Source organism: Ciconia boyciana, chromosome 8 (assembly GCF_034638445.1).
Source record: "Ciconia boyciana chromosome 8, ASM3463844v1, whole genome shotgun sequence".
NCBI lineage: Eukaryota > Metazoa > Chordata > Aves > Ciconiiformes > Ciconiidae > Ciconia > Ciconia boyciana.
The window spans coordinates 16,726,553-16,751,075 of NC_132941.1; the positions used below are offsets into that span (position 1 = coordinate 16,726,553).

General features: G+C 40.4%; 2 protein-coding genes across 7 annotated transcripts in view; one reads left to right on the plus strand and one right to left on the minus strand.

Moving 5' to 3' along the window:
* SLTM (SAFB like transcription modulator) overlaps positions 1-2,809 on the minus strand; it is a 28,167-nt gene extending 25,358 nt beyond the window's left edge. The window contains exons 1-2 of one of the 5 annotated variants that reach the window (XM_072871607.1): positions 2,391-2,809; positions 1,539-1,626 (exon numbers count right to left, since the gene is read on the minus strand). In XM_072871607.1, the coding sequence (XP_072727708.1) occupies positions 1,539-1,626; positions 2,391-2,585 (283 nt within the window). In that variant the 5' untranslated portion in view covers positions 2,586-2,809. The remainder of the gene's footprint in view (positions 1-1,538; positions 1,627-2,390) is intronic. The other 4 variants (XM_072871604.1, XM_072871605.1, XM_072871606.1 and 1 more) reach the window with 4 other exon arrangements.
* Positions 2,774-24,523, plus strand: part of RNF111 (ring finger protein 111) — a 64,808-nt gene continuing 43,058 nt past the window's right edge. Inside the window, exons 1-2 of one of the 2 annotated variants that reach the window (XM_072871609.1) lie at positions 2,774-2,879; positions 23,410-24,302. In XM_072871609.1, coding sequence (XP_072727710.1) covers positions 2,875-2,879; positions 23,410-24,302 — 898 coding nt within the window. In that variant the 5' untranslated portion in view covers positions 2,774-2,874. Of the gene's footprint in view, positions 2,880-12,382; positions 12,653-23,409; positions 24,303-24,523 lie in introns of those variants that run through there. The other variant, XM_072871610.1, reaches the window with a different exon arrangement.

Here is a 24,523-nt window from a genome sequence, read left to right on the forward strand (position 1 = left end):
ACTTCATGAAGGTCATATTTTACTTTGAGGTTTACTAAGAACATACATGTCATATGTATGCCTTACAATTCAATTCCATAGAAGAGGTGGCAGGGAACAGCTACTAAAGCCCTGCCTCAGGCAGCAGCATCACCAGTAGGCAAACTACCTTTGCAGAAGCAAAATAGTATAACTAATCAAGAAGCTGGTTCAAGAACATTATACACATCATGATATTAGTTTGGAGAATAGGAGGATGAAAAGCAGCAGATAAGAGAAGTGTTCATCACAGCAGAGCAAGTAGCCATTTAGATTTCTACATGAAAAACTATGGAAGTGTTTCCTTATTTAGCTTCCATGTAGATTTCTTAAGCATCAGTTACCTTTCCAGAGTAGGGAATAAAGTAATGTTACAGAAGAAAATGAAACCACTTTGTGAAACAGTTTATTTCCTTTCACTTTTCTAGTGTGTCAAAAGTACAGTTAAGTTATTCAAACTTTCTAAGCAGATAGATTTTATTATTAAATTCTCCATTGACAGCACCAGACAAAAGCATGAATAATCACTTCCACCACAAAACTCAGCCTAAGACAAATGACAGTGGAATAAGGCTGATCATTTCCAAAACAGGCATCTATAGCACATGTGTGAACATTCTTAGCACGTATGTTCAATGCAGAATGCTATGCATAAAAAAGACATTTCCTTTCCCAGTATTACTTGATTATGGATGCTCCCAGAACAACAGAAAACAAAAACCCAAACAAAAATCCCCCAAAACCCAAACTCCCAAAACAATATTGAAATACTTACGCAAAAGAAAACAGAGCCAACACAATCACTGCCAAACAGATCAGTATAGAATCTAAATAATTATTTTTCACAACAGAAAAACTAAAATCTCTTAATTAGGCATTTCACAGTGAGCCTTCAAAGCCCAATCAGGAAATTCATATTTATAAATCCTGTCTTCAGTAAAAAGTATGCTAATAAACCCACACAACACAGTCCTCTTCAGGCAGTAACCCCCTACCACATATTATTGTACACTCATCACTAGCCTAGGTCCATCACCTTCTTGTGGCTAAACAACCTCTTAGTTCTCCCTTTGCTGTTGCACAGATACTCTCGGACACTACAGAGATACCCATACCCAGCACCAGAGCTGCACAGCAGCCCCTATACCCGCTTTGCACCTGTAACACTCCACTTTCAGGATCTCTGTTAACACAACATATTCCAAAAATCTCACAGATCATCTACACAGCCTCAGCACACACAGCACAAGTCTCCAGGATCTGCGGGCAGTACAGCCACTACCTCATAGCACATTTCTTAACCCACCCATTTTCCATATATATCCAGCATCCCCATACATTGCCTACATACAGTGACTGAAAACAGATGAGTAAGGCAAAAGATGTCTTACATGACAGAAGTCAAACAGTAAAGTCACAACTGTATCCAAACTACAGGCCACAGTTCCACACTCCTTCTTTAAGGTGATATATGCAACAAAAACTGCTTAAGAATATAATGTATATCAACAGATCTTAACCTTTGCCTTTAGCTGGTTTCTTGGTGGGTGTGTCAGCCGAAACAGCTATTTCAATATTATCTGGATCCCCTCCTTCCTCTTCAATAGCCTAAATGAAACAAAAAATACAATTTTTAACATATTTCAGTGGAAAGCTAGACAATTTGACTTCAACAGAAGTTAGTGAGCCAAACAATTTTTTTTTTCTATCTCAGAAATATTTTATAAAACACTTTGGGCTAAACCTTTCACTTAAAGCTGGAGGAGAGGGAGGGAATGCTAATGATAATACAAAGAGTTTAAGCTGTTAAAATGACATTTTCAAAGTACTGCTTATCAAGGATCAGCACGTTTGTCTTTGGAAACATAACACTAGAAGGCCACTACGACATCCATGATGACATTAAGGGCAGCACAAAAACAGGAGGGAGAGAAGCACAGAAACCCTATAGCAACAACTAGCCCTGGGGCTCGCCCCGGCGGCCGCCCGACGAGCTCCAGCGCCCGGGGCGGCTGGCAGCCGCAAGGTCGCGGGGTGAGCTCCGCCGGCCGGCCCGGGCTCCGCCAGCCGGGACACCGAGCCCGGGCCGGCCCGGCCCGGCCGCCACCCCCCACACCAGCGGCCGAGAGGGGCGTGCCGCTCTGCCGGCGCTGCCGGGGCCGCGCGCCACCGCCGGGGCTGCCCGGTCACGGCAGACCCTCGCCCCGACACCGGCGCAGGGAAAGGTCCCGCCCCCCACACCGGGGGCAGCCGGCGGGGCCGCGAGGGCCCCGCCCCCGGAGCCGGGCGGCCGGCGGCGGCGGGCCGAGCCCCTCGGCGGGTCAGGTCGAGTCGGGCAGGGCCGGCCCCCGCGGCCTGTGCCGGCCTCTCACCTGCTTGAGCCGGGAGATGAGCACGGTCTTCACCCCGGTGATGTCCAGGTTGCGCCGCTTCAATTCTGACTTGAGGTCGATGACCCGCAGGTCGGTGATCTTCTTGCTCTCAGTGGTGGGCAGCGCCACCACCGCCAGGGCGGCGGGTGCCGCGGGAGCCCCCGCGGCGGCAGGAGACGAGGCGGCGGCGGCCATTTTAGAGCGACTGAGCGCGGCAGCTGCACGCACAATGAAACCCCCCCGCCCGGCCGGGCCGCCGAGTACCCGGATGGAGGCCGCGGCCGACCTGGAGGCGCGGCGCAGGCGCGCTGCGGCTTACCTGGCCCCGGGACCTCCCCGTGAGAGGTTGGCGGCGGGCGGGCCGGGCGGGCAGGGGTGCCGGGCCTTGCTTCGGCCCAGCGGAGCCCGCCCAGGAAGGACGGGCCGGGGTTTGGCACGGCTTGGGGCTGGGCTCTTGCTTCTGCAGGGAGCGGCGCCGAGAGCCATGAGGTGCCCCGGGGCGGTGCGGGCGGTGGCGGGGCCGGGCCGGGCCGGGCCTGGCCTGGCCTGGTCTGGCCTGGCCTGGCGGGAGGTGTAGGGCCGTGGGCCTGCGCTGAGGCGGGGAGGTGTCGCCGGCTCCTGGGCTGGGACCGGCCCAAGGAAGCACCACGCTAACCGTGATTGTGTAGCTTTGTGTTTCGCTGGTTTCTCTTGAGAGCTGCTGTTAGAAGGCTTTCTCTTTATGTAGCTGCGGGCCTGTTCAGGAAAAAATAACGTTTCATAAGTGTGCGGTGATTGTATGTGTGCGTTAGCGCAAACGTCTAGCGAGTTTGATGAAGTGTGAACAGTGTAAGGTTCCCTCGGGGCCTTAGGGGAGCTCGGAGCAGCCGCTCGGCGCCCCCCGGCCGCGCTGAAGGGCGGGTGGTGGTCCCCAGGGCCGGAATCTGCTGCAGGTTTTCTCTTTGTGGGCTTTTGAAAGCTTTGCTGAGGCACATCTACTTATCTGCTGTTTCGGTTTGTTCGGTCTTATAATGAAGCGTTCATTGGATCCGTGTCACAATAATTCTTTGATTATTTTGTTTTAAATTTTTTTCCCTAAATAAAAGCAAAATATTTATTTATGTATTATTGGTGCTTCTCCGTTCGCGTTAACAAGTTGGGTTGTACCTTCTAGCTTGCTGTGGCCACTGACTTCTCAGAGTTTAGGAAATATACTTAAATAATTGATGCTGATTTTACCAGTTTTACTCAGGTGAAATAGTACTTTTAAGCAGTAGCTCCAGTGATTTTAAAGATTAGAGGAAGAACAATTCAGGAAGAAGTAGATTTATATAACAGTTTTATATTGGAAGTATTCTAGAAGTACAATACTAATTGTTAACAAACAAAGTAAGTACCTTTTGTTATGATTTATTAGGCTGTATTTGTACCAGGTAATGGAAGGTGTTACCTCTTAGTGACCATTTCATTCACTTTCTGTAGGGAACACTTGAAGTTATTTTGTCAATATTAGATGTTACAGCTGCTATTAAATCTTCAAATGAGGTAGAATCTGTGAATTTAAGTACATCTAAGCCAGTTTAAGTCACAACAATCCTCTTGTTCTGCCTTTTCACTCAGAAATTGCACATTGATAAAAATGAAAAGATGAATGGGGGTTCGTTTTATTTAATAAATCTTGGTTAAACAACCTTTTGTGCAAATTAAGTCCTGAATCCTACAAAGATTTGTAACACCATCCTCTTCTTTCTTTTCAAAATGCACTTGCAGTATTTAAATAATACTTTGCTTAACTAGTTATCAGTTAACAAAGACTAATATTCATGTATTTAAAAGTTAAGCATGCACAAAAGTCTAGAAGAAAACACAGTTTGGACTAATAGTTGCATGTATGTTTTAGATGTATAATGCTGCTGTTGCACTTGGTACCAAGATTTTATAAAAGAGCAATCTTGAGTAAGAAATAAATATATATTCTTGCTTATGCTATCTTCTGCAATAACATTTGTATTAATATCAAATGCATTAGGATTGATTTTGAGGTTAATAAATGAACTCTTTAGCTTAACTTTAGACTACAGAAACAGATTTTTGTGAGTGTTTGTATAACATTTAAACTGCATGAAAAAGTCCTAAATGTATTTCATTTGCATATTATTTTGAATTCAGTAGTGCAACAAAGTCTCAATGAGGGCTGTCAGTTTTACTGTGGTAAACTGTTATACAAATACACACAAAACCCACTGGTTAGGTTCTAGTATTGGTGAAGACAAGTTTACTGTGTCTGATTTCAGGAAAGAAGATGAGAGGGTAACAAATATAGCACTCACTCTGTTTTATAGGGGTTGTTTGACTTATCCAAACCTCACTGTTTGTTGGTTGATGTCATGTAGATGTCAAAGCCGTACACCTAACACCCCCCTGCCCCCCAAATGAAAAACAACCAACAGAGTGAGCCAAAAGTGACCTTAAGACGTATTCTCAGTCATCCTCCTGCCTCAAGACACAATGAGCTATTATGAAAACAACCTTGATGGATGTTTGCCTAACCTGTTCTTAAAGCCTTAAACACAGATTGCACTCATTCCTCAGGCAGTCTAGTCTAGTCTAAACTATCCTTTTTCAAATGTCTAGATTAAATCCCTTTTGCTGCAATTTACCCTTCTTATTCAAGGTGAATATAAAGGACAGTGTTATTTCTTTTTGTAGCATCCGTTTACATAAACTAAGACTGTTATCATATTTTTGTTCAGTCTTTTATTTTTTGATTAAAAGTATGGATTATTTCTTTTTTTTTTTTAATCAGAGTTCTGAAACACGTGACCTCTTGTTGTTGCACCCCTCTAGCTCCTGTCCAGTCTTTCCACAACTTCTTGGAGTTATCTTGGTGACAACACTTCTGATCATGCATGTCAGCAGGATGTATGCCTTTTTCAACCTCATGAACTTGTTGACATGTTCTGCTTGTGATCCACTCTACCTATTGGTTTCTTTTCTGCAAGTTTATTACAATATCTCTTTTCTGTGCAGTTGATTATTTCTTCCTAAGTGCAGAACTTGGCACTTGTCTTTATAGAATTCTACCCCTGCAATGATTTCAAACTCTAGTCTTGACTTCTGCTCTTTGTAGTACATCTCAACCTGGTGTTGGCTGCAGGTTTATAAGCATAATCTCTAAGCCTTTACCCAAATATATTACAATATTGAAATTTATGAGGAATTTTATTTTATATAAACTTACAGTTTGGTAGTAAACTACTAATAGTGATCCTCTGAGTACAACCAGTTTTGCACCAGATTCATGTAGTTTCTGTCCAGATCAAATTTCCTTATCTTCCTTATGAAATTGCCAATGGAACAGAATGTCAAACATCTTGCTGAAGTGAAGATCTTCAGTTTAGTCATGTCTGTGGAACCATAAATGGAAATTAGGTTGGTTTGATAGATTGTCATGAACAAATTACGTTGGTTGTTATTTATCACTTTGTTATTTTCCAGGTATCTGCAAATATTTTGAATTTCTCCAGGAATTTTAATTAAGTTGGCTGGTTTCTAATTTCCTGCTTGTTTGATTGTTTTGGTGTTTTTTTTAAAGAAAAATACAGTATTTGTCCTTTTTGTAGTCTCTTGAAACATCTACTAATTTTCAAAGAGAAGATAGTTTTACACCATTAGGTTTTGAAATTTGTGGTGAAGTTTGGTTAGGAAATGGTAATAGACTTTCAAAGAGGAGAAATGTTTGGTCAAGATATTAATGTTTAAATGACAACAAAGTAGTCCCAAACTGTGCTCCTGTAAATTCTTTTTTGTCTGTCTTGTATGTGAGACACCTGAAAGTTGGGAATGTCCTTAAATTTTTAATGTTTTTCCCTGGACTCTGTAATTTTGCTTTTTTCTGCGTAGAAGATTATCCCGGTTTCAACAGTGCTGACCAATCTATTGCCAGCCTCACACGAAGCATAATGGAGGACCAAACACTAGCTATTTCATCTTCTTTTACGGCTTAGTGCAGTTGGTATACTCTGTGCAGTTTTAACATGATTTGGCACTGTAAAAATGCAGTGATATTCAATGTTTTTAAGACATAGATAATTAGTTCTTGCCTTTTTTTGGTAAGGAAGCCTCCTGGCTAGAGCATTCACCTAGAGTTGAAAAGGCTGTCCCAGTTTTCTCCTCTTCACACAGCCACTCATTTGTCTATATCCCCTTCTAAAAAGAAGAGATGTTGGTTTAAGGAAAGGGGAGGGGTTGGGTGTGCTGGAAGGTCACCTCCCAATAAAGTACCTATGATTAAACAGGATCCTGTCTCATTTGAGACACATTGCTCTTCATGTCTTTTTATCAGCTAAGCTGTATGCAGTTCTGTGCTTAACATACTGGTTGTTTAAAAACTGATTTTTGCAATGTGTGTTTTCACTCTAACTTTAGGTTTTTGTTTGTTTGCTTCAGAAATCCAAGTTTCTAATACAGTATTTTGGATTCTACTTTGGGTGCTGACTACATCAAAGCTAGTTATTGCAGCAATAAATGATGCAATGACTCAGTTCCTTTTTGGATCTAACCCTTTTTTAAAAAAAGCGAGACATTGGGCTGATGCTAGATTAACTGAAATCAACAGGAAGAGTCCCTTTTACTTTGAAAGACACTGAGTCTCGTCCTAGTTCTCATGTTACACTGCCTGGTTACTACAATTTCAAACTTTGCTTTTAGTAATTCCTGATATCAATCTGACTGTATTTAAAACCTCTGACCAAGCTTATGCTTAAAAATTATTAGCTGGTATGTTTGCTGCACTATTTCTCTCCTCTGCAGACAAAGCAAGAATGAATAATACAATTTCAGGCATTTTCAGTGAACGCCTGACAATAGATACATTTTGAGATTACGAATCACTGATAATTTAATATGCAGCACTGCTATAAAAATATTTTTTTCCACTCCAAATGTATAGGTTTGGTTTTGATGTATTATTGATATACTGGATGATGAGCAGTCAGAAGAAGGTTATAGAAATGAGTTTCTGATCTCCAAGTAGCTCTTGTTATAATTCTTGTGCAGAACAGCAAAGAGAAGAACATTATCTACTTGTAAATCAAACACAAATATTTTCTTTTATTTTACTACCGAAAGTATGTGTACATGCTAGGAAATGGCTATTGAATTTCTTAGTGCAAAATCAGATCATGAAATGCAGGATGCTTTTGTTTGTTTTAAACCTAATTGCCCTGAAAATAGCTGCTGATTCATCATTAAAATGCAAATATATATTTGGCCCCATTATTGTACAAGAACTGAAAGAATATAAAGGAATATCTCCTGTGATCTTTTCTGTTAACAGGTTGGTGTCATGTGTTTTTTGATAAGAAAAAGACCCATTAAAAATACCATCAACAAAGTAGCTATTTCGAAGTAATTATATATACCACACCTTCTTAATTATATGACAACTTAAGTACTTAAAATGTCTTACTTTGAATATCTAACTGCTTGAGACCTTAGTAGGGATTTGCATAATTTCTGAAGTAATGTGTTGCAGAAATGCTGTTTCTAACCTTTCAAAGCCTTATCAGGCTGTACAATATGAAATTAAATGAGTGACTAGTGGGTCATTTCTATATCTAAGTTTTACTGTAATGCAGGGTATTTTGTTCTTCCATGTATCTTAAATATACAGTTACCTGAGTGGTGCGTGTTATTTTCCAGAGCTTTTGAAAGCTCTTAGATCAAACACATTAGAAAATTTCCTGTATTTATAATCATAAAATATATAGCACAGACAGCTGTCAAGCTTTATTTTTGACTCTGCAAATGCATCAGTCTTTTCTTGTTTCCTACTAGCAATTTTTCATAATACAAATCTTGCAGCATTTTTTATCTCTTCCCTATTTCTCCAGTTTTCACTGATAAGATCTTCGTTGGGACTGATTGGAGCTGTGACAATTTGTATCATCTGAATATCAATTCCACAGTTTTTGTGATACGTTTTTCTGTATTATCCTCACAACATACTACCACGAGAGGCTTTGCAGTTTATTAATATTATTAGTAATTGTAAATTGACTTAGAAACATTTAAACATATGCTTAAGTATGGTCCATTTTAAGTCTACGCAACTACATGTGATGTAAATGTCAAGGATGGGCTGTTTCATCTGGATTAATACCCTGGCTGCAAGTGATGTTGAGCTCCTCCAGAAGCAGCATTTGTGACAGGAGATATGTAGTCCTGTCACTACATATCTACATAGGCAGGAGATTTATAAGTGTATACTATTCATACTGTCCTGGACACTCCCAGGCTTGGAGTTAACAGAGCTCTGAGCAAAGACATCTCTTTCTGAAAGTGTGGAGCTTGCATCTTGGCCACGTGCCCAGCGGGACTGCGTTCCAGAAGCTGGTGTTTGCATCTGGAAAAAGCTGTGCCTAGCTTTCATTCGTGAGTGAGCAAACTGAAACAGCACTCCTGCATAGAGCTGTGTCCAACTATGAAGCCGGGCTGCTGAAGGTACCTCAGGATAGGGGTTTGTTTTGATTTTTGTCTTTTTGCCAGAAATGTAAACTGCAATCTCCTGCTGGTTGGCATATTTTGACCTTAGATAAGATAGTTTCTTCTCTATGTCTTTAGTTCTGCCAGGCCCTGGGGTGCGCATATAAATGGTTTTGTTTAGCTCTAGTTAGAAGCAGTTGGAGAGTTCAGTATGAATTGATGACACCGTAGCCTGAAAGCTATTCTGAAATTTGCATTAGTGATTTAGAATGAATCGATTTAACTTTTTGGTTTTTTGTAGCTAAGAAGTGTGAAAAGGAGAATCTTTTGGTTTTGTCCAAGGAATCAATAAAATATTCTCAAGACAACTGTCTATCTCTGCAAGATCCTAAAATAAGGGCAGAAGTAACTTTAATAAATATATCAAAGGGCATAGATAGAATTAAAAAAAAATTAAAAACTATTTAAAAATAATTGTGAATAATTCTGGGCATTGAAGTGCATTTTCTCCATCACTTTTCTTTAAAAATTATGTCAATAATCAGTCAATAATTGACAAACTAATTTCTATCAAGTGTTAATTTAAGGGTGAGCTGGCCCACAGCTTACTAGATTCTTGTCAGCTGGTAGCCCATAGTGAAACAGGAATTAGGAAATAATAGCTAATAAAGATCCTAGGAATTCTGCCTTTAATTTGAATTTACCCAAGGGGGGAAAGGTCTACCAAACAATATACAGTTAAACCATTTACAGATCATCTGGCCACTCTGACTTTGCACTGGGAGACAATCAAGACTGTCTATACTTACCCTGCATTGCTTTTTAATTTGTGAACTGAAATTTCTAGCCATTCTATAGCCCCTTGGTTTTTTGCTTTTGAAATGGTCTTTGTATGTCTTTCAGTTGGTGACCATAGTGACTCTGTACATTTTCTCTGCCAAGAACTACCTTTCTGTCATCTTTGGCATGAGTGTTCAAAATAATTATTAAGTAAATAGGTAAATACATAACTAGCTGGTGTATTTTTTTTATTGGTATTAGCCTCTGATCAGCTTAGAGAACGCTCCTCTGTCTCATTTCTTAAGGTAATCCATCCAAATTTCATTAGCCTCCTCTCATATTATATATGCTATGTTCCCTTGAGTGTCCTGTTCAGATTAGAGTTCATCTTCCCTGAATACATATTAAAAAAAAAAGCTGATTAAAGTAGTTGGAAGGCTACATCAGGAAAAACTTACAATAGCATTGAAACCTCTCTCTCTGAAAAATATTTAGACTACAGTGTTGTACAGACATGTTTGCTGTTTTCGTGTCTACATCATGTTGTTGGCTGTTGGTCATTTTCTTAATTACATAGTTTATTGAAGTTCTCATCCTATTGCCTTCTACCTGACAAATACCCAATATATACCAAAACTTTTAGTCATTAATATTCAAGTGTACATTCTATATATTTTACTCGACTGTTTTTCACCTTGCTCCTATTAGTTGGGTCTTCAAGGTCATTCAGTTCTTCCCATGTATTGTCTGATTCCCCCCCCCCCCAGCAGATTTTTATTAATGTATTTCAACTTCGCTTCCAGTCATTAATGAAAAATACTAAAATTGCGTACACAATCAAGCCATTAGTGACCTCCATCAAATATGATACGACCTTCTTTCCACTGTCGCTATCTCCTGTTGAGTGTTTTAGTCATGTTTCTAATTATTATACTGCTCCCCATTCCCCCCAGTTTCAGTGGTTATTTCATATGTGGCCCTATGTAATTTTTTACTGAAGTCTGGCCAGATGCAACATACTGCATTTCCTTGATTTAAAAAATAAAAAACAACTAAGCACCCAAAAAAACTATGTAGAAAAAGGTAGCAAGTTAATGCTGAATGACCTGTACTTTTGTCTTTATTGAAAACTGAAATTAATTATTATTTTTGGTTCTGGAACCACACAAAATCACCTGTGATCCTTTTTTTCCGCCTTCACTGTATATGGGTCTCACTTTTTCCTGTACTCTCGCATTATGCATAAAGCTGAAAAACTTGTTTATTTTCATATCATTTATGTGGTCTAGCACCTTTTGCCCTTTGTTTCTACACTTTTTGATGTACTTGGATATTCCTTTCCTTAGTAATCTTTTTTTCCCTGCCCCTAGAAATATATCTTCTTTTGAGGTAGGCATTTATTGAAGTAGAGTCTATCGTTAAAGCCTTTTTTCCTTGTTTGAGAAATAGTTTCCATGTTGTTTTATCCACTCTTGCTTTGAGGAAATTCCATTCAGAAACTCATTCAATTAATAGTCTCAAAATGCATTTTTTCCCAATGACAATTTCTTTTGTAATGATGCATGAAGGTTGTTTTAGCTCCTCCAAACCACGTACGAACTCTTGTGTACTGATGAGGCTGTGGTGGCAGTGCATTCTGAGCAAGATCTTTAACGACTGGTAGATCAGACTGCACCTTTCTTCTCCAAAATCTTGGGTTTATGTATCTCTTGGTCCCTGACAGTATACAACCCTTTTCTATTCAGTCTTTTAAGCTGGAAGTGTTTTGAACGTGTATGCTGACGTTGATGAGAGGTCGTGTGGCAGAAAGGCATCATGGCCTTTGTTAACTTTGTAACTGCCCAAGTCTGCCAAACAATAGGGCTTTCTGCTAAATGAGAGGCTTCACAAAGTTGCTATGCTTACTGTGCTGTTGGGTGGGTGTGAGACTTGGTCACTGTACCGAAGTCACATACCTCAGCTGGAGAAGTTCCTTACAAGGTATATTTACATCAGTAGTGTAGTGGTAAATAGGGGGAGTGGGCAGGCTCACCTGTTCATAAGTCAGTAAGTGCATTACTGCAGTGAATGCAAATTGAATCCCTGTTTCTAAAGAGAGTAAATGCGATTTGTCTGCATTTCCTAGCAGCTGCACCCATTCTTTGGCTCCGAGAAGGGCAGTACGATACTCTGCTAACGCAGTTCTGGGAGCACCAGGCTTGGCGATGGTGAAGGACCGGCGCAGTGATCTAATGCGGGCGGCCATGGCAGCGCCGCAGGGAGGCCCGGGAGCTCACGGTTCAACTCCGATGGCTTAGCTACAGCTGAGCAGCCGTCAGACACCGGGATGCAAAAGGAAGAGACCTCTGGGTAGAAAACTAATGCTTTTATACAAGATCTAGCAGGAGAAATGCAGCATTTAGCAGCGCTGCTGCCCCCGAGCGAGGCTGGGCCAGGGCCGTGGCGGCTGCTTGCTGCCGTCCCGCCTGAGCTGCCTTCCCCGACCGCTGCAGAGATCGTCGTTGTCCTCTTCAGGGCAAGCAGGCGCTGAAGGCGGCGGCGTTTCCGTGCCGCGAGGGGGGCGCGGCCCGGGCACCTGAGGGTGAGGGGAGATGCGCAGTGCGCGCGCCACCGCTTCCGCCCAGCAGGGGGCGTTGCCCCGCGAGCGGCGCCTAACGGAAGGAGGGGCGCGAGCCGGCGCGACTGCGCTTTGCGGACTGCTGTAAAGCAGCACCGAGTGTCGCGCTGCGTCTGGGGAGGGAGCGGCGGCGGCGGCGGCGGCGGCGGCGGCGGCGGCGGGGGCTGCGCAACAACAAAACGTCGCCCGCCTCGCGGCGTGTCACCGGGGTCCGGGCGGCTGCGGCCAGGCCGGGGGGCAGCGGCGCCGCCGAGGAGGAGGAGGAGGCAGCGGCCTCCCGGGCCGCGCCAGGCAGCGACGCGGGCTCCCTGCGGTGCCTGCCGGGGCCGCTTCCTCCCCTCCTGCCCTGAGCAGGACGCCGGCGGCACCCGTCTCATCCCCCTCGGCCTTACTGTCGCAGGTACGGGGGGGCGGCGGAGGGCGGGGGCCGTGGTGTTGCCCAGCCCCCTGCGGGGCATTATCTCCTGGCGGGTGGGGCCCGCCGGGGCCGGGAGGGGGGCGGTGGGCTCCCCTCCTCTCCCCGGCCCCGCCCCGCCCTGCCCGGCACCGGTGGCGGCAACGGTGACTGGCCCACGGCGGGGCGGGCCGCCTCTCCCGGCGGAGGTGGCCGGAGAGGCGCGGGGGCAGTTAGGATGGGAACTTCACGCCGATTTTTTTTTTTTTTTTTTTTTTTTTTTCCCCCAGTGCCTCGTTGACGCACAAAGCAGTATCTTCACTGCGGGAAGCCGCAGCACTCTTTGGGGTTTTGTCTCCTTGAAAATTTGTCACAAATTTTCTCTTACGGAAATGAGTTTTATTTGTGTGCGTAATAGGGTTTGTTATAACGTCATTTGTTTGGTTTGCAAAGTTGGTATTCTGTTTCTTAACCCATATTAAAAAAAATAATTGTCAGTTGTTTTTTGCCTGATAAACAAGGAAGCAACGTTCATTCAGAAATGTAGGCCAGGATCTTCAGAGGCACGTAGGTTCGTAACGCTTATTGAAATGGGCAGGTGTGAAGGATTTATGTACTTTTTTAAGTGTCTGTGTTTTGGTGATTAGGGCTGAGCATACATTCATGGAATTTTTCTGTTGTTTGAGTAAGCTCTTCCACAGCTTGAAATGGTTTTGTGAAATCATAAGCAAGGCCTGATTGCTTTAGCTGATTAAATGATATCCATAATTCCTGATACTCAAGTACTCCTCCAAAAGAAGATATAATGCAGGAGGTAAGATCTTGCTGTAATAGCCCAACTTTATTTGATTTTCACGTGATTACTTTAGAAACAAATATTTGACAAAAAAGATAAGAATTGACTGCTCAGCATGGAGACCTAGGTAGCATTTATCATGGTGGAATATCTGTATTATAAACTAATAAAGGAAAACTAGGTTTTCACGTGGTGAAATAGGGCCTTACATTGTAAACGGTAGAAAATTCCAAAGATAGATTAATTCTGGATACTTAGTAGAAACATTTTTGAGGAAAATTAATATTTAAAGAATTGGAATATTTTGTCACTCTTAAAAACAAAAATTAAAGCTTCTTATAGTTCACATACCTGTAGTCCTTGCTATCAAAGTAGTTTTTCACCAATTTAAATGTTTTTACTCTTTTTGTTGGATAGAGGGACTACTTGAGGCAAAAAAACCCCAAACAACGCAACAAAAATTCTTAGCCAAGATTGTCACCAATTCAGATTTGTACTCTTGCTGGTGTGCAAGGATTGATAGGGAAAGATGTGATCTTGGTTCATTTGATAAAGTGAACATCTGGTCACCTGTCTCATGCTGTCATCCACAGTATAAAATGACCTATTGAATTCATAAGACAGGAAAGGCTGTGTGCACATTTTGCATTTCACTTTAGTTAAAAGTGTATAAGACACCAAGCTTCCTGTTTTAAAACTCTTGAAGTCTCGCATATTTAAAAATCTGTTTATTTTTATTGATGGTTGAGGCCCTGGCAGCTACAGCTGTGGTTATGTCTAGTATTGGGAGCCCAGGGGTGAACAACAGCTCTTAGTATTCATGCATATTTCACGTGTCCTTTCAAAATCTGGACGGGTACATTCTGACCTTTCAGAAATGTGTATTTTATGAAGCAGTAGCCTTTGTAAACATGTATTAAGAGTGTATCTTAACATATCTGTGACTTGTGCTTTATCTTGAAATTAATAACTTTGTAGAACTACGTAACCAGATCAGTTATAACAGTCTTGTCTTTCAGTGGAGGTGGCCATGTTGCAATAACATTTAGCTGACAGCAGTTACTGCCTTTTTTTTCCCAATATTAAGAATCTTGTATTTCAGTTGTTTATGTTTCCTCTAATGGTGAGGAAATTCTTTTGAGAAGATGTAGGTAATAGTGCCCCCCCTCCCTAGCTGATGAACTATGAAGGCTTAGATGTCAGGCAGTTGAATAAATGGGGAAAAAAATTGCTGGGGGGGGCGGGATGAGACAGGGAACGGGATGATTTAATTCACATGTAAACAATGGGGATAGTACAGAGAGATGGATTTGCCATAGGCAGATGTTGTATAAAGATATCCCCAAAGCTTTACTAATGTGCAACCTCCTTTAGGTCAGTTTTATCACCAGATCTGTAGTGCTTTAGCTGTATGTCAGTGAGGTTGAGAAGAGATTTAGAAACATGTGTATTGAGTAATGTCGTATGGGACACATGTACAACATAGGGATAGGGTAATTACTCCCAGTTGTAGTCTCTTAAGTTTTGTCAGTGTGAGTGACAGTGATCAGCTGCTTCCAAAGTCTACAGTGCTCTTAAAAGAAGCACAAAATGTATCTGCAGCCGAAGTGTTACACTAGTGAACTTCCTTCAGGCTTAAGTTTAGGTTAGTGATTTTCTTGGTGGGCTGATGTCAGGCCTAACAGAGACCCCTAATGGAGCAGAGGGGAAGGAAGAAAGGAAAATATTTCTTTCACTAACCCAAAATTTTCCTAACAAGATTATTTTTCCATTTTATATGTCTTATATAGTTTATGCTATCTGGAAAAGTAACTTCTGTGAATTAAAGTGATGTCTTCCTTATTAAGTGTTTACCAAGTGAAATTTGAGAAGGCTGGTTCACGATTTTACTAGCAAGAGACTTCCTTCTGGGTTTTTTTTTGCCAATAAAGTACAGTGCTAATACTTGGCCGCTGTCAAGTAAAATGTTTGCTTTTACCTACTGCCACTTGGCTCTACTGGATGAAGAGTGGAGAAGTCTGCTGCACTGTCCTTCCCTCTTAAACTAGTAGATCTACTCAGTTTAGTATCTGAAAAATCCCCTGCTGCTTCTCACAGGTTTCCTGAAGAACAGCATAAAACTGTCCTAATGGTTAATTTCATAATTCTAACTTGCAAGGTTCTTGTTAGCAGTTGTGGCAAAGATCATGTCTGTCTTTGCTCCTCAAAGCTTACCAAGAAGTGTTTGCAAAACATACCTCAAAGGTCAAAACTGCCAGGGGGACTAAGAAATACATTTTTAAATTATTTTTGATGGCTGTGTAACTCAGAACTTCCCTAGCTGTCTCTGGAAGCAGAATTCCTAGTTAAGATCTTAAGCTCCAATAAAAAAGTATATTTTATCATTCTTTTATAAAGTTACAACTCCTTATTCCGAAGTTCATTGCTGTTATGTTTGTCTTGGAGTTCACTGAAGCCAAAACATTCCTGATTGCCAAATCATAATGCTTCTGTCTTAAAACCATGATTTACATAGTGGTAATGTAGCTAACTGAGTTTAAGCCTAGGACAGAGCAAAGAAATGTCTAGACTGAAGAATGTGCTTGTGAGCACCATGTTTGTCAAATCCACCTGCTTGCATCTGTTGTGCAAAGCCAAACAGATTCCTTGCCCAGGTGGGTATGTACATGCTAATGCTTCACTGATGCTTGATTGATGCTAGGATTTCTATGGGTGTCTTATGGTCTTGCACTGATTCATAGTGTATTGCAGGAGAACTCACTTGTTCGTAGGACTCTGTGCAGAATTGCTCTTAGCCTGCCAACTCATCTAGCTGAGGCGCTTCCAGCTGCACATGCTCCATGCGTTCTGTCTATTCCAGCTGGAGCCGAGCCATAGATTCAGTCCTAGGGAAGAGCTCTTCTGTTTGTAGCTGTCCTGTGCTGGATTCTGTTAGAAGATGTGAGAGACAGATGCTTTCAATAGTCTCTCCGTAAGAACACAGTGGTGGTAAGTTTGAGGTGAATGGTAACATGGTATAACAGAGACATCCTGTAGCTATTGTATAGGTGGCCTGACATTTCTGTTGCAAGGTAATTGCTTTACTGATCTGAATTGACTTGTGCATGAGGAAACAAACCTTGAAGGTCTCAGAGGAATGTTTTTCAGAGATAAAATTAAGGAGACTTTGCTGGTCCAGAGGACGGATACTGTTGGTTACAGTACTTTACAGTACAGTTACTGTCGTCTGACTTACCTTTGAGATGGCTTTGCAAAGGTTAGTAAGAGTAGTACTGTACTTGAAATAACATTGTTCCACTTTACGAGTAGACTTTCCAAGCCAGTGGTGGTTCCTAGAATTGGCTGTAAGGAGTGAGTAAGCCTGCCTGCATTGCTGTGGCTCATGTAACTGTAGCACCCCTCTGCAAAGCACAAGCAAACTCTTCTGTCTGGGCTGGATGTAATAGAGTGTCTTTGGGAGACCGTAGGCAAGAACCTGTCTCCAGAGCATTATCATGCAGTTAGTAACTAACACTATGCATGTTATTCTGATATACTGTACCTTTCTGTAGGGAAAAAGATAAGTATTCTACTCAGAGAATTCTCAGGTAACTTTGTCATTCAAAAATCAGTGTATCTGTCATCACTGTGGCTGCATTAAAGCAAGCACAGGAATTTGAGAGTGGTTTGTAATGGTATTTCATATTGTCTGTGAATAAAGATGTGTTTGATGCTACATAATATCAAACCAAACATAATAGAATTTCATATTACCTTCTGATTGTCACTGTTTTATAAAGATGCATAGATCTTTATCAATTGCTTTATTTTCTGGCAAAGATCGGAAGACCAATATATAGTATGCTAAAATTTAGTAGTTAAAACAAGCTTTAAAAGAGCACTGTTTGTCTCATGAAGTGGTGAATGTGAAAAACAACCAAAAGTGAAGAACAGTGCAATGAAGTTTCAAAATCTGATTGCACTTGTTTTGCTGATAGTGGAATTGAATATTGGATATTTGTGTTCTTGCTACTTACTCTGCATTGTACAGGTTGTCCCTGCTTGATAGGAATGAAATGAATAGGGCATGACTTCTAGGCTAACAAGTGGGGGGTTTTTTGTGAACTGCTCAGTGAGTTCTTTATTTTTGTTGGAGCAGGGCATGATAGCACTGAGATTCGATCTTCATGGGATTGTATTGGGGGTGGAGCTTCTCAAATGGCTCCATGTCCTTTGTCAGCCTCCATTGCGTCAGTGTCATGCATGAATCAGTCTTGTTTGGCTCTCTGCCCTTGAGAAAGGGAAGTAGTAGTACTTGGGTTATCTCACTTTTGCTGAAGGTCTTGTATGAATTTTATAAGCTTTTTCATTATCCTGTTTCTTGGTGTCTTGATTCATCTGATGGAAGAGCTTTGCCAGAAGAATAAAAACATATATTTTTAATGAGAAGAAAGAAATTACTGTTGGTGTTCCAAAATACACCTTGTGCGATACTTTCATTCAGTGGTCCATTCTTCGAGCTCTTGATCACCATGTTTGCCAGTTCAAAAAAAGTACTGTGGTAGGAACAGTATACACAACGTAAGATTTCTTTGTGCATACCAGACCTCAAAAGTAAGGTTTTCTCATGAAGATAACAGTACCAGTATTAGCTTGTCAGAGTAAAAATAACAGTAAAATCTGATAAAAGCCACATATTAGGAAAGGGAATTAGTTTTAAAAATTAATCGTGAGTTCAGTGAACATATGCAAAGAAAATAAGAGTTAGTACTGAATAAAGGAACTACAAATGCAACTGATAGAAACTTCTTTTCTGAGACAACCTTAAATATTCTCTTGCCTGATATCATTCTATATATGGGCATTTGGGTACATAAATGGTCTAAGATAGCACAGAATTTTTATCGAAGTGGAATTGCTGTGTTCTTTCTGCGATTATGACAACAGTGTGTTCCACAAGCTCTTGGTAGTCTTGAGAGCTGTCATACTGTAAAGAATTTCTGTCTCCACTGGCCTCTAGGCTCAACCCTACTGGATACCCGAGTTGCCTTAAGTGTGCTTAGGGTCTGAGTGCAGGAGAGTGCATCAGACAAGGGGAAACTACTGTGTTTGTAATGAGAGAGGAGCAGGAAATTGAAGATGGGGAAAATGAGGAAATAGACGGCTAACTGCTTTGTAAATGAAGCTTTTTTGTTCACTGCTTTTCATCAAGTTGGCTAGAAGTATAGTTATCTGCTGAATAAACTACTTGGCTAGCTGAATTCAGGTGTGTGTATTACGCTAACAGGACGGAGACCAGTAATTTGGGGTTACGTAAGAAGCATGTGCTTAAGATAGGCATTTTCTGCGAAGTGGTTGGCTGGTCATGTCTCAAAGCACTGTGTAATTACTGTAGCCAAGCTTGAGAGAATTGATCAAGCTGCTTTTTGACACCTAAAAAGGAGACTGTTTCTTGAAGGGAATTGACTATATTTTAAAATGTAACTGAAAATACATTTTCAAAGTAATGATTTATTAGATTACAAGTATTCATCAACCAAAAATTTACATCAAATTTTGAGTTAATGTTTTGTAATGAACAGTTTCACTGTTTTGTAGTGTTTTAATGCTATCATACTTTTTGATTGCTAGTAATAGGATTAATTCTTAATGGTGAAATACTTTGCTCGATTTTAACTCAAATGTGTTCTGCTTTTATATGTGATCATAAACTTGTCTGCTGTAAAGATCTCAAACTTTGAGCTTGTTTTTTGACTTGGCAGTTTTGAGGGACTTCCCCAGTCTGCATTAATTTTCTTGCACTGCTGTGTGTCTTGGCATGATTAATATCAAAGGTCTTTGTGACATGAATGGATAAAAGTCATGTACGCTTCATGATTCTGAATCGAGTCATACACTTTAGAGGGTAACTTAGAATAACTATTTATAGTTTTCAGGTAGCTGTCTTGACAGCTCTTCATTGAGTCTTTACTTAAAATGGCTTAAAAGAAGATACCACCCCATTTTTCCTCTCCAAGTCTTGATTCCGTAAGTTAATAGGCAAATGTTTTGATTAGGAAGGAGGAACACTAATGCTGATTGAGCTTACTTACTGCATCTTGCTGCTTTTTGAAAAAGCTTCTGAGGACTACTTCTAATTAGAGCAAGATTTTGTAGGATCTTCTAAATGTTTAACAGCAGATTATCTCATTCTAATGAATCTTAATTATTTGCATAATATTTTTGTAATCCCTGTTAAACTTTGTCTTCTGTGTAAAAGCATTGGACTTATACGTAGTATGGGTATTTCTTCTGCCTAACCACTGAAAATACTTGCAATGGATTGGAGTCTAGTTAAATAGTAAGCTCTTCTTCCAGCTTCTGTCTTTTCTGGTCAAATCTTTTGTTCAAACGTTTGCAGTAGCATTTCTAAATAGTGAAGGAATGGTTTGTCATTGTTGATTGCTGCCATTCACTTCAAAAATATACACACGTTTAAGCTGTTGTGTAATTTTTGATTGGAAGCCAGCAGCTCTCCCATGAGTAAGCAGTCTTCAGGCTCTGTATTGGTTAGCAAAAATGAAGAGTTCTTGATTACTTAGTTGAGTTACTGCAGACTTTTCTATGGTTGTAAGAGTGCAAATATACAAAATGTTTGAATATGAGTTAACTGGTTATTCTAGCTAGGCTTCTTTTTGGAATAAAACTAAGCTAGTAAATAGGGTTTCAAGTGCACTAGTTTTCACTGTGTGGTGGTTTAGGTTTTTTGTCATCTTACAGTAGTCTGATGTTTCTCAAAGTGTAAACTTTCTTGCTTTAATTTTTTTTTTCTGTAACTTAAATAGCTCTATCTGTATTTCAGCCCAGTGGCATCTGTGCTAAAGTAAACGGAGCTTATACAAAGATAATCACGTTGAGAATGCAGAACTTTCATATTGATGGAGATTTCCACACTAGAGTTTAACAATAAAACAGAGGAGGGGGAAAAAAAAGACACTCCAATGAGTAGAACTGAGTCCTTTGTAAACCAGCCCCTGATTGTTCTCACATAATGAGAAAATGTTCAGATTTTGGTTTCTTAAGAAAACTTGAGAATTAAATAAAATTGTCCTCTTAATTTATCATATTAAAAGGACAGGAAGCTGTTGTATATAGACTGGACATGTAGTATATGATGGTTAGTTATGCCTGTGTTCGAAGACGACAAACTCTCTGAATAAATTAACATTTTTTTTCCAAATCGAAGTATTTTGTGGATTTTCTAAAAAAACTTGTGATGAAGTATGGTGTTATTGTGGAAGGGGCTGGCTTGCTTTTGGACTGTGGAAAAGATTGACTAAGTGTTGCATTTCTGTAAACAGTGGTGCATAAATAACAGACCAAAAATACTGCCTTAAAGGTGACCTTGTGAGGATGAGAAAAAGACTATGTACTGCTTGTTCTCTGTGTGCTTATAACAGGCTTGAATTATGATTTCCTGTTCTTGTTAGAAATTTTATAAAATGGAAGCCTTGGTCTTAATTTTTCCAAAGAAAGACGGTGCATGTATGTGAGGGTAAGTACATGCATAGGAAGGAGCATGTGAGAGCTGGGATTTTCCTCAGGAGCTGCCAGGAGCAGAGAAGGGTAGATAGCAGAATTCCACAGCTTTAATAGAGGCTTCTTTGTTTACTATGTAGAATTCTTACACTCTTAATGTTTATTCCAAGTTTTTTTCCAATTTTGCAGCTTCTTCTTTTCAGTCCTAGAGAAGAGGGTAGCCTTATATAGTGCATTCCACTAAAACTTATTGCAATTAAAAAAAAACCCAACCAAACTTAAATATTGTCCAGATGCAAGTCTTCCGTTTAACACTTGAAAATAAGAAATATCTCCTACTGTGAATTGTGTTTTGATGAAGTGAAAGTAAGAACCTGTCCTGTTATATACTGACAAGAGGAAGTTTAGTCCAACTTGCATGCAGTTAGCTTTTGACTTACTGATGTAAAACATACCTATCTGCTGTAATTCCAGTAGAAAACAGCACCACTTTCTTAGTTATTACAGAGTATAGGCCTCACATTTAACAGTAATTGTTATAAATGTTTGTAGGATTTCCAGTGAGAACATTCAAATGGATCTTTTCAGCTGAGGTTCTAGGATTCACAAGATTCTTCATCTCCAGGAAGATCCAGTGAACTTACGGCTTCTTTAGATGTTTGTAGTGCAGCATGTATGCCTTGTGCAAAATTTTTATTCCAGATCACATTACTTGAAGAATTAGATTAGTTGCTCATGGCTGTGAAGAGAACACAGGCTGTCTGGGATAATGCATCAGTTCATACCTGTTGCAAACTGACGTAAGTCATTCTTCAGGGTCTGTTAGGAGCAACTAGCTCACAGCTGCTCCTGAAAGCATCAGTTTGTGAAACAATCTAAGAAACGTTCATTTTACTCGGTTCTGTAGTCTCAATCGTGTATTGATTCATTCTATGACAAAATAAACAACAGCTTTAAATATTAGCACCAGATGTAAGAGTGCATTAGCATTTTGAAGAATTTGGAGGTTCAGGCAGAACGTTATGGACCTGAGCAGGCAATGCTACTTAACCTGCCATAGATCTTGCTGTTGCTACCTTAGACTTTTTTTGTGGCTTCATGCATATTCCAGCTGCGCTGCTTAAGGAGCCTCATTTCCACATAAGGTATAGCTGCACATATTTTTCTTAAGCAGCCTTCTGGTAGTTAAGTACAACCTGCTGTAAGCCAGCTATAGCTATTTGTGTGCTTATGTGATGAATTGGATTGGTGTGTGAGCTGCTTGGGAAATTTATTTTTCAGATTGGTCAGCTCTACATTCTGGTTCAGTGCATAAACATTTCTTCTAGGAGAGCATAGGAGATGTTCCTTCAAACAAGTGGTGAGGGAGGGAGAAAAGAGGGAGCACTTAACTGCTTAAGTAGTACAAGTGTCAAATGTCTACTATAGCCTCATTCATCTGAGGCACAAAAAAGTGGTATTAGTTACAGTAAAGAGTGCTTCAGTGGTTATCACAGTGGGAACCAAATTCTTTTGTCACTTCCTTTTGGGAATTTAAACAGAAGGCAGAGATGTCAGATGAAGCAGGTTGAAGGTGAATATATTACTGAGGTTATTGTTGCCTGTGTCTCTCAGCAGTCTTCCAGTACAAAATTTTTTCTTTGAAATAGTCTTTGAGGCTAACGTGGCATTGCTGTATGTTGACAGGCTAATATTTTGACAGGGAGGGGAACCTGCCTGGTACCAACTATTAAGGGAATGTGTGATCTGATATGCTCAGTTTCTGTTGCAGGATAGAGTCAAAAGTACATGGATTGAAAATAGCTTTATACGCTACTCTATACTGTTAATGTGTTGTGTTTTTTTAAAGAAACTCTAGGTAATAAATGGATTTCTGTTACTTTACCCTAAAATAATAAAGTTCAAAATCTCTCCTGTGTTATCCCTTTTCATGTCAGAAAAGAACCATGAATTCTAAGTAACTGATTTTTATAGCTCAGTTGTCACCATACTGTATCATGTATTGTGTTCAAGGTATTTACTATCTATATGTACAGCTATAGGGGAAGATGTAGGCCTTATGTAAGCATGCAGTTGATGGCTAAATATTGGTGCTATTTAGCTTAAACTTGTGTAACTTCTATAAGCAGTAGCCTGTAAAACTCTCATGGTTAAGCATTGGTAAAACAGACATCATCCATACATTTTGCAGGCGACATATGTCAATATTTGCTCTGTGAAAGCGATAATGTTTTCACTGACTATAAGAACTTCCCTTCAATGCAAGTTACAAGAGTTCTGTCTTAATTCAAAATTACATTGTCAAGCAGTATTCTTAATATTATGAAACAGTTGTATTTCAGTTACTGCTGTTTTGCTTTTCCCACTGTGAGGTTAGTCTTAGCAGTAAATGGCTTTTCTCTTATTTCAGTTTTGCTCTTGAAAAATCTGATGCTTCTTTTTCTTGATGCATATTTATTTTTCATTCTAGGCCTTTCTTAAAACTTTCCATGTCTAAATGGACTCCTGAATGTAATATAGTTTATACTCTAAAAGCGGATATGAAGAGTGAAGTTTCTTCTGATGCACCAAAGAGACAGGAGAGTCTGAAGGGGATCCTCTTGAACCCTGAGCCTATTGGGGCAGCCAAAAGCTTCACTGCAGAAGTTGAGATGATTGCCAGTAAAGTAGGGAATGAGTTCTCTCACTTACGTGGTGATTCTCAAAAGCAGAAGGACATGAATGGCAACTGTACAGACCAAGACAAAAGTATTGTGCGAAAAAAACGCAAGAGCCAGCAGGCTGGTCCTTCATATACTCAAAATTGTCCTGATAAAGAAAACCAAGGAATCTTAGGATTAAGACAGCATCTAGAAACACAAAGTGAAGACAATGATTCTTCTTTTAGTGACTGTATCTCTTCGCCTTCATCTAGCCTACATTTTGGAGACTCTGACACAGTAACATCTGATGAAGAAAAAGATGCTCCTGTAAGACACCCTCAGGCAGTGTTGAATACTACAAGTAGAACTCACAGCGCAAGGTCACAAAAGTGGCCTCGGACTGAGGCAGACTCTGTACCTGGGTTATTAATGAAAAGGCCCTGTTTTCACAGCAGTTCTTTAAGAAGGCTTCCATATCGGAAGAGATTCGTGAAAACAAGTTCGTCACAGCGGACACAGAACCAAAAAGAACGAATTTTAATGCAGAGGAAAAAGCGGGAAGTGTTAGCTCGAAGAAAGTATGCTTTACTACCCAGCTCTAGCAGTTCCAGTGAGAATGATCTCAGTAGTGAATCTTCTTCCAGTTCATCTACTGAAGGGGAGGAAGACTTATTTGTGTCCCCTGGTGAAAACCATCAGAACAGTACAGCTGTTCCTTCAGGTAAAACTAAATTCCTGAGGTACTTTTTATTAATGAGCTTTCATCATGTACAGTGTGCTTTTTTTTGTAAGTGCTTTGGAGCAGTTGTGTTTGTGTTTTTATAGAAGTTATACTACAAATAGACTTAGTGCAAGTAATGTGAACTTTACACCATAAGTTCTTGATGGGCAAAGTACATTCAGAGCTTCCAGTAAAATTACAACAAATCTAGAATTCTTTAA